General features: G+C 38.4%; 1 protein-coding gene across 1 annotated transcript in view; it reads right to left on the bottom strand.

Moving 5' to 3' along the window:
- Positions 1 to 12,671, bottom strand: part of PIK3C2G (phosphatidylinositol-4-phosphate 3-kinase catalytic subunit type 2 gamma) — a 208,105-nt gene that overhangs the window by 183,160 nt on the left and 12,274 nt on the right. Inside the window, 2 exon segments of the mRNA XM_055809289.1 lie at positions 5,768 to 5,879; positions 9,271 to 9,428. Coding sequence (XP_055665264.1) covers positions 5,768 to 5,879; positions 9,271 to 9,428 — 270 coding nt within the window.

Here is a 12,671-nt window from a genome sequence, read left to right as displayed (position 1 = left end):
AGATTCATTTTGCTTTTTCCAAGCCTCCAGCCACACAAATGGATATTCTATATTTATACAGATTTACAGCACAGCAAGTTGTTTCAGAAGTCCCTGGGCCATGAAGGAAAGATGACTCTTTTCTGGTTTGTAAAGTGCCGTGGAAAACTCAGAATTCAGATGTAAACGGTGTTTCTTTCTACCTAAAAGAGCATTTGATGGAATGTCTGAATAAAACTGGCTAGATTTAGTTCCAAAAAATCTGCTTACCCTATGAATAAATCATGGAAAGTGTGAGCTGGGGGAGAGACTCCTGTCTCGCATGGCAGCAGAGCTGTCCAGCACAAAAGAATGGTTAAACTTATATAAACATGCTGTACATAATTGCCATGCAGCACAATTACAGGGAATTCATATATCTTGTAAATGTTCTGCACCTATACTACACTGTAGTTAAGTAAAATACATACTGACCACAGTGGTCACAAAAGGTGTAGGTGTGGATACGGGAATTTTGAATTTTTTTAAACAAATACATTAAAAGTCACAAAAGACAAACCCATTTCCATCAGAAACAGCAACACATAAAACAAGGTTCTAAGTTCTTCCATACATTTGCAGAATTCCTTGACTTTAAAAGCATGAAGTACAGATGAAAGACTGAGAGAAGTTAACAGCAGCACAGTAAAATACCTGTACTGGTGGAAGGCACATTGCTGCTATGCCTCAACCTTTCTCAAAATCCTTTACAAGCAAAAGACTAAGTGACCTATTCCCAGTTCCTGGGACTGTATCAATGCATAGATTATCTCGTGTTGCTCCTCAGCTCCTGCCTGTGTTACGTCTGCCCATGGTTATCTTGAAATTTCTTCCTCTCCTCATTTTACCTAATCACATCTGTCTCGTGACTCTAATGATGAACTCTCCCGTGTTCCTTTCATCCTTTAGAACTGCCTCACACTGTTTTTTACCTTTTACCCCACAGTTACTCCTGTTTTTTACTATTCTGCATTACCTTCAACCTTCGGACAGGCATAGTAACAAGAAAATTACAAAGAAACACATCTGTGAGCACCGAGTCACATTTTCCCGATTTCTTCAGTATACAGGTTCCTATTGCAATGCCAACATTCTACCAAGCCAATGACAGAAATTGGTGTAGCTATACCAATATAAATGAGCCTTCTGTTAGTGTAAATTGGTATAGCTATACCTTCTTCTATAGTTACAAGTTTCTGCCACAGAGGTAAAAAAACTATCTTTTGCAAGTATAATTGTTCCATGTCATCGTGCTTCCAGGCAAAACAAGCTACACCAACAGAAGTGGAATTTTGTTGTTATAACTACATTTACACTAGTGGTTTATGTTAGCTCTGCTGTGTCAGGCAGATACTATACATCACCAAATCCTTTATTGACATAGCGATGCTGCCCTGAAACATTGCAGTCAGAAGTACTGGCCATACAGTTGACTTCATGTCACAAATACAAAGAGAAAAGTTTTGACAGGTATTGTGACACAAGAGACTGGACAGATGGATTAATGCCTCAATAAAATAATGTGGAAACATGGTCTAGATGAAAAGTGAAGTACAAGAAACAGAGGTGTAGCTTTGCCATAGACTGACAGACTACCTTTTAGCCACTCCTAGACTGTAACACACTAAGCTGATCTGCTGCTACCTTTATTATTAAGATAAAAGTAATAAAGCCCCCTTTGGAGGACAGGATGATTATTAGTAACTGGTTTACAGTGCTCTGAGCTCTGTAAAGGAGACAGAAATAAAAATGCTACAACATTATTAACAATTTCCCACCTATTTTTATCTAGAATACTACGTGAAGAATAAAGCTTTCATAAGAATGCCATGCCAAAAGACATTAAGCAAAAGGCAGTTTTTGTTTTTAAGAAACATGGTAATGAACTTGTCAAAGTAAAGTGGTCCCACAATATATCAGAAGCAGAGAAAGGGAAAAATCCCTCAGTCTCTTGAGACAGCCTCACCACTATACCACTTTGCTTCCCCACAGCAAGGTTCTCTGATGTGCTATAAGCTCCAAATCCTAACACAGTTCAATCAGACTTGGGTTTTGGTTTTTTTCTGCAAAAGGACTCAGCTAAGCAGCATCTCTGAATGAGAAGCTTAATCTACAGTGACAAGAGAAAATTAAGTTTATTTTTTACAAAGAACATATTCATCCAAAAGGTGCTTGCTTCTTATGATCCCAATCTGCATGAATATAACTCTGCCCAGTGTGTAATTAATAGCTTAAACTTCACTTTGAGTGAAAACGAATTCTTCTGTAGGTCTCAATTCTCAGAGAATAGAATTAGTAAAGCAAAAAAATGTCATCAGTAAGGTCACAGGCAAGCATGTGAGCAGAAATGATAAGCATTTAGACTATTCCATACACTGGCTCACTGTGTTAGCTGAACTGCAAAGCAGTAAGGTAACTGCAAATTATACTATGGTAGATTGTGGATAGAATTAAAATTACATAAGAAAAGATCCTTTAAAAAAAAACCAACTAAGCCTTAAAAAAAATATAAAAAAAAGGAAAACAAGGCATGTTTTGAAATAAAGCTTTATATCCTTGGACTACATTCCTTTGCTGAGTCTACATTACCACAACTTATTGCTAGCAGGCAGATCAATAATAAAAAATAACAAAAAAAAGCACCCCATATTCTTATATATACTTGTGATTTGTTTTATTAGGCATTTCAGGATGCCCTGAGTTTGTGGCCTGTAGTTCTAAAGGCAAAATGTCTAAATGGAGGATTGATTTTTTCTTTCACATGAGAAAGGTTTGTTTTGGCTTGCTGCTGGCATTGAAAGCAAGAAGTTATTTGACACAAGTTGCTTAGCCCCAATTTAATTTATTTGTATAAAACATCTTTCATGAAGGGTATCATAAAATCATTTTTAGGCCATCCATTCTAAGTCTAAGGAAGGACAGGAAACTGTGACAGCAAGATTTAAAGGTAGATGTAAAAGGTTTGGATAATGGGATGATAAAGTGAAGAATTTTTAGAAACAGCAGGTGGCCCTCTAAGAAATAAAAGGTTATTATGAACAGGACAAGTGTAAAGGAGTGGAGAGCACACCCACAGCTGGGAAACCTGGACAAGGAGGGAGAAGGAGGGTCTGTAGATACATATGAAAATCAGAAACTTCCATTAATAGTGGCAAAAATTGATGACACAAATAGAGACTCTTTCAAGGAGTGTCTCTTTCTGCTTCCAGATCCACTTAGACTGAACATCTAAGAAAGGAACTGCAGCAAATCAAGTGGGGAAGTAACTAACATACACCTTACAATGACAGAAGGGGCAAGGACAAAGTGGCAACAAATCCTGATAGCTTCTACAGGCCCTGTAAGAAAAACTTGAGGGAAAAGGAAGTGCAGGAAGAAAAAGAAAGCCTGTAGGTTGAGGCAAGGCCAGGATTTCTCATCAGTAAACAAAATGAAGTTAAAAGACCAGAAACCAAATGAGATTCCAAATCAGAACTTCACAGATGGCTCTATTAAGGACTGACCTACAGCTTATACACAGCCTTCTGAGTTTTGTAAAATTTGGATATTTGAAATCTGACACTGGTGAGTCATATAGGATGTGAACTCAAGGAGATCTCCACAGGAAGGGAATAATGGATGACGAAAGCTTGTGCACTTAACACAGAAGTATTTTTTCCCTATCTCTTTCAAAGCTAAACGGATTCTTGAAATCATCAAGTCTTTCAGGTGCTTCTGCAGAAGGCAGGGTGAAGTGCTTATTAATACAGTCCAATATAATAGCAAATTAAAGCTTTAACAGATCTTCACAATGTTATCTGGTTCATTAAACCACTCTGATAAGAATTTATCATGTCACATTTTTGGCTTTACTTTAGTTTTTTTCTGGGTTACAGTAAAGCAGGAGCAGCAAAGAATTTATTCCCTTTGCTGCCTCATAATTTGGGGAACTTCTACGGGAATTCATCGCTGAACAATTTCCAAGTACTCTTCTGAGGAAGAACTCTGTACAAGTACATCAAATCACTCTGTTAGCAACATCGTGAGGAAAGCAATTTGTGCTAAAAGATTGCCCAAACATAAGAAAAATTTCACCCTGAGGCAACTCCGCAGGCCATGTTAAGCTACCCAAGGGATAATAATGGTCTGGGGTTCCAAATTTCAGATACAGGACTCTGATGAGGAGGCAGAAGAAGGGGAGCTGAAAGTACGACATAGTGCAGAATTGCAAGCTGCTGAGGCCAGAAGTGCAGCTCAGTGCTTTCTGCATAAGAGTGAAGGAGCAAAGCAAAAAAGCTGACAACATTATTGACCTTGTTTCACTGCTAATGAGACGTGCAGAGATGCTGCAAGTGCAGGAATTTAAACAGTCTGCTATTGATGCATTCTTCCCACCAGTGAAAATAAAACTGTTTAGAACATACTGTACACTGTACTGAAATGCACTGAGCTCACCCTCAGTACAGTGACTCATTATTTCCATTTGCGTTAGCAATTAGTTTGCAATGAGAAGGGAGTCTTGAAAATAATAATAATAAAAACCCCCAAACCTCTGGCTTTTTATGTAATTAACAGATCTATGTGTGACCTATGCTCAGTGGTTCTGGTGTTGCAATGCTTTGCACAGTGCACTGCTGTACTAGCTTCTGCTTTATGGAGGTTTGGACAAGAGTGGGCTTAGAAATGTTGTAGTCTCCATCTTTAGTTGCAAAGCATAATTCATCATAAACATCTGAACATTTGACCTGTGTAAGAGCAAAGTGTCCAAGTTGGATATAGAACAAAGCTAATTACACAGTGTGAAACCTGCTCTCACAACTACATTACTTTCATTAATCAAGTTGACTTGCTCCAGGCTAGTTCTGCTAATCTTTATGCTATACGGCAAACAGGACCGCTTCAAAATATTTCCCTTTTGATTATAGACATATTCTATTTTATTTAATGTTCTTTATGTCAACTGATGAGCCATGATTCCTGCAATGCCAGCTTAACATGTTACCACAGAGAACTGCCAACTTCTCCCATTCTGCCAAAAGTCACAGTCCCTACAGTACAGCTGACAACAGCCTGCACTTTAGCTGCTTCAACACAAAATCTGCTCACTTTTGCTGACAGATGAATTTAAGCTGCCAGAGGTTAAGAAACAACTAGCTGAGGCCAGTAGTGCCTTCAGCCACCACAAGAGTTTACTTGAATGAATGTGAATCAGAGCATTTACTTCCTTACTTGTAAACTACATACATTCAGAAATACTGGTTTGTACATACAATGTGTTTTTCTTCAACTTGCAGTCAGCATCAAAGTGCTGACTTCATTTGCTTTGCTACTGGTACAACAGGATATGAAGTAAAATCACCTATTATGCAGCTGTATAATACTATCTCCTCTTTTTGGTGACTTCCCACTTTGAGGACATGCATACCTCCTCAAGCTTATAACACTCCTGTGAGATACTGGGAGGAGCAGCATCCTTGTATTACAGATAAGAAAGACCAGAAGGGCATTGGAGTGAAAGAAATTAAGGTTGCACAAAGTTTACATAAAGGGGCCAGAATCTGACTCCTTGCACCAGGGCGCACCATCATCTCTGTAGAACATAATTACCATGTGTTCTGTGAGTTTCAGAAACTATACATTAAGTGTTTGGAACATAATGTTCTTACCCTCCCTATGGTTCTCTTTACATGGCACATAAGCAGAGTGCATCAAAAGCCCAGCTCGTATTACACAATACATACTCAATACCATGTCCTAATGAGATACTTACTTTTGTAAGAATTCATCAGACCCGCAAACACTTAGAAGGCATTCCTCCTGGACTGAGTGTCGATTTGTGCAATGGAGGATCTCTACAATAAAGTCGTGAGTGATACAGCCACCTGTAAATAAAGATAGCAAGAAAAATTAGTAGTAGCTTGCAAGGGAATTCCAGGCTAGATACTTGAGCAAAGAAAATAAGATATATATAATTTTTTTTTGCAATTCTTAACTACTGCTGCAGACTAGCTCCATCAAGAGGAATTAGATCAAGCCACACCTGATTTTTTTTCTTTTGTTTTTTAAATTTTGCTTCGAAATACTCGTCACAGAATCTATGTCAATTTTGAGGCAGTTAGCAATTTTTTAGGTAGCTATAATAAAAAGCTGAGCAACTGTTCCATGCAGAAAGGAAGAGACAAGTGGCAATGTTATTCTTTTTTTGTTTCTTTAATGTTCATGATGAATTTCTTGGTACATTTACCCTGTGAGATCATGGTCTGATGCAGAAGTTGACTCTGTTGCCTATCATGACCCAAGAAGGCTCCAGAATTTTACTTTCTAATGTTTCTGCTGTGCACACCTTTTTAGCCTAAACCAAGAAGTAGATTAATGCTATATGCATTATATATATACATATGTAAAATATTATAAGAATATTATTTAACAGTATGTAGAGTCATAATAGTATAGAAATGTGTAATATATTACATGTAATACTACATATAATGCATATAAATTAAGAAGTTCTGTGTCAGTTCGTACAATCTGCTGTTCATAAATATTCTAACATTGTGAGTTCAGCGTTACTTCATCTTTTTAAGCCATTTTCCAGCCTTGCTAATACACTTCCTCCCTGTACATTTTAGAAGAACTGATCAAAAAATGGAAAAGAATAGCTGCATAATCTGGCAGTCAAATTGCAAACATCTGACAAGTTTCATCTTTTACAGGCATGCAGAGCACACTGCACCAGCACTGATGCTGCAGGTAGGAGATACCTCTCTCTAGCAGAAAAAAGATCTGAATCTTTAGTGCAAAGTCTTCATGTAACGTACCAAGATGGTTTTACAATGCAAAATAAAAGTCTAGACTTCCTCCACAATTCTCAGGGAATCTCATTGTCTGTAGTTGATAACAAAAAAGCCAAAGTCGATTTTCTTTTCAGTTTTTCATTCATGGTATTTCTTTATTACTTCAGAATTAGCAGCCATAAGAGCTCTTACTAGAAGCTTGAAGTTTCCATAAAAATGGAAACTACCTACAGTTAAATACAAATCCCCAGAAACTAAATATATAACCAAGACTTGTGTGTTGATGAATTTACACTGGTCCATGTTCAGACAGCTACTTAAAACTGAGTCTAACCTACCAGTCTAACTGGGTTTAACGGTGTTCCATTAAATGTTACGCAGTCACCCAGAGCAGCCAATTCATAGCAGCAAATCTGTTTCAGAGCTGCTATGCTACCGTTTTAGAACAAACCAAGAAATGTAAAATTGTTTTTGCAGGAAAGTTTAAGGGGATGCAATACTGAGAAAGAAACTTCAGAGAAGAGCTGACATTTCTAAGGGAGGGGGCTGAGACAAAAACAAAGCTGAAATAAAACAGAGTTGGTTACCACAAGTAGCTTGGTTTTTGCTTTGATTTAGTATTCCCCAGGGAAAAAAAATGCATAACAAATTCAATAGTTCCTTCTTAAAATTTTCATTTTCTTAGCAAAGCCATTTTTCTTTTGCTTAGAAAGCTACTTCAATTAAACATTTTCTCCCAGTTTTACTAGTTTTAAAAACACCTAGCCCTTTGACGACATCCTGTTTTAAGCAACTCCTCATAGCTGTTTTGACGTGTAAACTGCAGTGCCTGTTTGCTAAAATTAAACACCCTAAAAAGAAGAATGGCAAAGAATCTTGAACTAAAATTGTAACATGCACTTTTTTTCAGGTCACTTAAAGGAAAAAATCTGGAACTTGCTGGTATCAATCATTTGCACTCCATAGACGCATTTTCCTTTCCTTACTCTGCCAAATGTTTTTGCATGATTGAACAATTCTTTATATTAGATTCTGCAAAAAAGTGTACTCCCTCTCTCCACTTTAATTATATCTTATTGTTTACTTATCTGTAAGCAAGTTTAGGATAGGGACTGTTTCTTACATGCCATTCAGTTTTAGCTGTGCCTTCTGAAGTGTTTTTGTAAATAAAGTTAAGCAGACTGAAAATTGAACAATCTGTAGGGTAAATAAATGATAAAACATTTTCCAGTAGTTGCAACTTTGCATTACAGGGAACTTCATTGTAGATCTCTTGCCTCACTGACAGAAATGCTGGAAATACTATCTTCTGGCCCAAGTGTCCCAAGACCTTTGGCCCTTTGTTTCATGCCATCCACAAAATATTGGTTTGAGATGGTACAACCTACTACTTTTCCAGGCTTTCCAGTAACTATGTAGATGCTCCCAAATCAAGCAAACTTGTATGAATAAGTGTGTAAGTCTTGGCTATCTTATTTATTAAGATTTTTTTTTTTTTTTAGTGCAAATTGACTGACATTCTATAGAGCTTTGGATTTTCAGCTTTCAACCCATCAATGTAATACTCAGCCTGATACAGCCAAATAATTCCTTGACAACTGAAGGAATGATTTATTAAAAAAAAAACAAACACAAAGAAACAAAAAAATATTACTTAAAGCAGCACTTCAGGAAGAGAGGAAGAAGACAATTTATTTCATTCTTGCATATGTTCCTTAAGAAGTAAAAATTACCAGAGCTGGAATCAAATATTCTCCCATCCACCACAGATACAGGGTGCACAGGAGCAGTGGCAGCTTCTGTCACACTAGTGACAGAATAACTTAGGTTGGGAAGGACCTCAGTAGGTTCACCTAGTATAGCCTCCTCTCCAAAGGAGGATGAACACTGAATTCATACCAGCTTTTTCAGGGTTTTGTCCTGTATGACCTTAAAATCCTCCAAGGACAGAGACTCCACAACCTCCATGGGTGAACTGTTCCAATTCTTAATTATTCTCTTTTTCTTCCCACTCAGTTGGAATTTCTTCATTCATTTTATGACTGACTAGTACTTTCCCTGACCTCTACATAACCTTGGGTGCAGAGGAGTTTTAGTGACTGCAGACTCTTAAGTCTTGGATTTCAGAAACAGAGTCAAGGCTGTGAAAATTTCCACAACTATATGGGAACTACCCCTAAACTTCAAATAAGGCACAAGCTTAAATCCCTTCTGGATCAAAGTCTGAATGATGGCCTATTTGAGACTGCCAGAATTGGTCCCAATTGTGATTAAAGAAAGCAGAGATCTACACAACAGCAAAATTTGATATTTAATGTGATTTAGATTTTACAGCACATATACTAAACACGTTTGACAAACTATACACTCAAGACTCACATAAGGCCTGCTCTTCAGTTATCTTTCCAGATAACATGCATTTCATTATCATCTCCATGGAACTGAATTGTGGAAGGATATGGACACCTCAATCACTTACCACGCTGTGAAAGAAGCAGAGGATATGGTGAAGAATCTGTCCAAACACTGATTTTGAATTTTGATTCATCAAGAATGTGGTCTGGGAACCTTCTTGCAACACTCCAGATTTTCCCCGTGTTTGTCTTCAAGTCAAAAGCAGGATAGGCATTTCTTATTCTGAAAAGAACATGTGATGAAATTATGTCTAAATAGGCATTTCACATCTCTTATAATAACAAAATAAAAATTCTACAAAATACTTACAATAATAGTACATAAGGAGCTGTTAGGAATAAAATTTTGTGCAAAGAGAGGGAACAAGTATTGGGGTCAAAAGTGCTGTTCCCCAGGGCTCAGTACTGGGGCCAGTCCGGTTTAATATCATTATCAACAATCTGGATGAGGGTATCAAGTGCACCCTCAGCAATTTGCAGATGACACCAAGTGGAGGGGTATGTTGATCTGCTTGAGGGCAGGAAGGCTCTGCAGAGGGATCTGAACAGGCTGGATTGATGGGCCAAGGACAATTGTATGGGGTTCAACAAGAAGAAGTGCTGAGTCCTGCACTTGGGTCACACCAGCCCCACACAGGGCAACAGGCTTGGGGAAGAGTGGCTGGAAAGCTGCCTGGGGGAAAAAGACCTAGGGTGCTGCTGCTGGCTGGCTGAACATGAGCCAGCTGTGTGCCCGGGTGGCCCAGAAGGCCAAAAGCATCCTGGCTTATATCTGAGATAGTGATCTGCAATGGCCAGCAGGAAAAGGGAAGTGATACTCTCCCTGTACTCGGTATTATTGAGACTGCACTTTGAATACTGCATTCGGTTTTGGGCCCCTCATTACAAGGAAGACACTGAGGTGCTGGAGTGTCCAGAGAAGGACAATGAAGCTGGTGAAGGGTCTGAAGCACAAGTGTTATTAAGAGCAGCTTAAGGAATTGGGATTTTTTAGTCTGCAGAAAAGGAGACTCAGGGAGGACCTTATTGCTCTCTACAACTACCTGAAAGGTAGGTCTCTTCTCCCAGATAAGATGTGATAGGACAAGAGCAAAAGGCCTCAAGTTGCACCAGGGGAGGTTTAGATTGGATATTACAAGAAGTTTCCTCACTGAAAGGGTGGTCAAGCATTGGAACAGGCTGTCCAGGGAGGTGGTGGAATCATCAGCCCTGGAAGTATTTAAAAAATGCATAGATGTGGTGCTTAGGGTTAGAAAACATGGTTTAGTGGTGGACTTGGCAGTCCTGGGTTAATGGCTGGACTTGATAATCTTAAAGGTCTTTTCCAACCTAAATGGTTCTATAAATCTATGATTCTGTGAAAAAGGTAGAAACTCAAACCTTGTTTTCATACATATTAGATAGCGTATGTATAACTACATATTTTACTTAATAGGAAAACCATCAGTAAAATCTTCATGAACTTCACAGAATCACTGCTGAACTGGACCCTCAGAGAACCCAAAAGGAGTTTAAACACAGACCTCAGCTTACACTGAGAACAGTAGAAATGAATGTGCTCAATAGGTGCTTAAATAACAGAGTTTTAACATAAAACTAACCAAAAGCATGTGCACAGACAGCTGCTGCTAGGACAGCTGGTCAAAATACATACAGGAACAGGCTTTCTATGCAAAATCTTAAGAAGTCCCTGTTTTCACAGTGCTCTAGAATCCAGTCTGAAATCCTCGTTACTAAACCCTAGGTAGTTACGTAAATGTCTGTAGAGAGCAATAACTGTTACAGTCATTGAGACTCTCTGATATACCATTACCTTTAAAATATATTGCCCCTCCTCCTTCCAATTACTGAAGACCTGCAGAAACTAATTCCTCCTGAGGTAGCATTTCCTAATGAACACTGGTCACAGGTATTATGCCTGTCATCTGAGATTAAACTTGCTTTTTAAGCACATACACTCTGCAGCTGCAGGTAAGGGCACATATTGTACCAGCAGAAGCTTTACATTTCACTAATTGGCCTGAATATTTTAGTCAACAACTCAAACATCCTGTAGTAAGCATACTGCATTCTTTTTTGTTTGTTAGTTCAAGGAGCATTTTGTAGCTTCTGAGTTGGCAATGCTTTATACTGTCTCTGATTACAGTGTATTTTGAGCAACAGTTCTCTCGCATAAAGTTCTTCATTAGTATGTTAACTCCTGCCTCAGGGCTGCTGCCCAAGTCTTTCAAACACCAGCATGAACACTTTCATGCCATGTATTTCTACAAGGAAAAAAAAAGCCTAGGCTTCCAAAATTAATAATGCAATGAAGCAGTCCATTTCTTATCATGAAAAGCCAGGGGGCATGATGTTCCAGTGGGGTAGGAGGAAATGAGGCTTGACAATACTTCCAGCATGAGATAGATTTACATGTATAGTAAAAAAATCATTATGCTACAGAGGCTGCTTTGGTGACCTATGTAGTTGATGTCGGTCTATTTTCTTTGTGAACAAGCTACACATAAAGCTCTCCCCTATAACCAAATTCACTCTTGTAACCTGTTACTGTAAGAATGCCAAGGACTGAATAAGACTGGAAACTTCAATACCCTTTTTCCAGCATCACATTCATGGGCTATGTAGACACACCGGGCATCAATCTCCTCCACAACTTACTGGCAGTCTTTTCAAAACTAAATGAACCTCAACTCCTTCCCTACCCCCACACTATCTATAATTTAGGATAATGGGGGGACCGGAAAGTGTTGCTTATTTATGGCCATCTATTTTTTTTCAAGTACTTAATGGGCTTCTGGCCTGAGCAGGTGGGCAAAACACACCCATCACAAAATTTTGAAAGGTTAAGTCTTCCAAGGCATAACTGAAGTACTACTCAAGTATTACATGAAGAAGAACTTGTGCTAATTGCTTTCTGTGCTGCAACAATTCAGTGTATGCAGAAAGCACTAACATTTAGAGGGATCTGCTATTCCACAGCATTTCTTAATGCTATTTCTTTCTCTGTGGTGCAGAGTACATCCATAAAGTCAGTCGGAGGTGGAAGAATGCTGCATTTTGCAGCATTGGATCCTGAGACTATCAGTGTGGCATCTTCAAGTGTCAAACCCCTTTTAGGATGTATTCCAAAGCCACTCATGGATGAACTTTCACTATGTCCATAATTGTAGAAGTAACCTGATAAAAGGATTTTGAAAATTGTTGATAGTTGTGTACAATTAAGTGTTTCAATTATAGATTGCTACCTGTACAGATATTACCTAGAGAAAAAACATGATGGGTTTCTATTTGAGCTACATGCTAGAGGTACAAGTCTGCATGACACAGAGTTTGAATTCTGAATCTTGCCTCTGATATATGAAACTGCCAGGTATTGAGATTCTTTGGGGACTGGAAGGATGCTCATTTGGCAAGTCTGAGTATGTTTGTTGTTTACAAATTTATGACATTTTTTGGTCTTTTATGT

Source organism: Falco peregrinus, chromosome 6 (genome assembly GCF_023634155.1).
Source record: "Falco peregrinus isolate bFalPer1 chromosome 6, bFalPer1.pri, whole genome shotgun sequence".
NCBI classification, from domain to species: Eukaryota; Metazoa; Chordata; class Aves; order Falconiformes; family Falconidae; genus Falco; species Falco peregrinus.
Note: the sequence above shows the minus strand (reverse complement) of the source record. Positions and strands in the feature narration are given on the sequence as shown.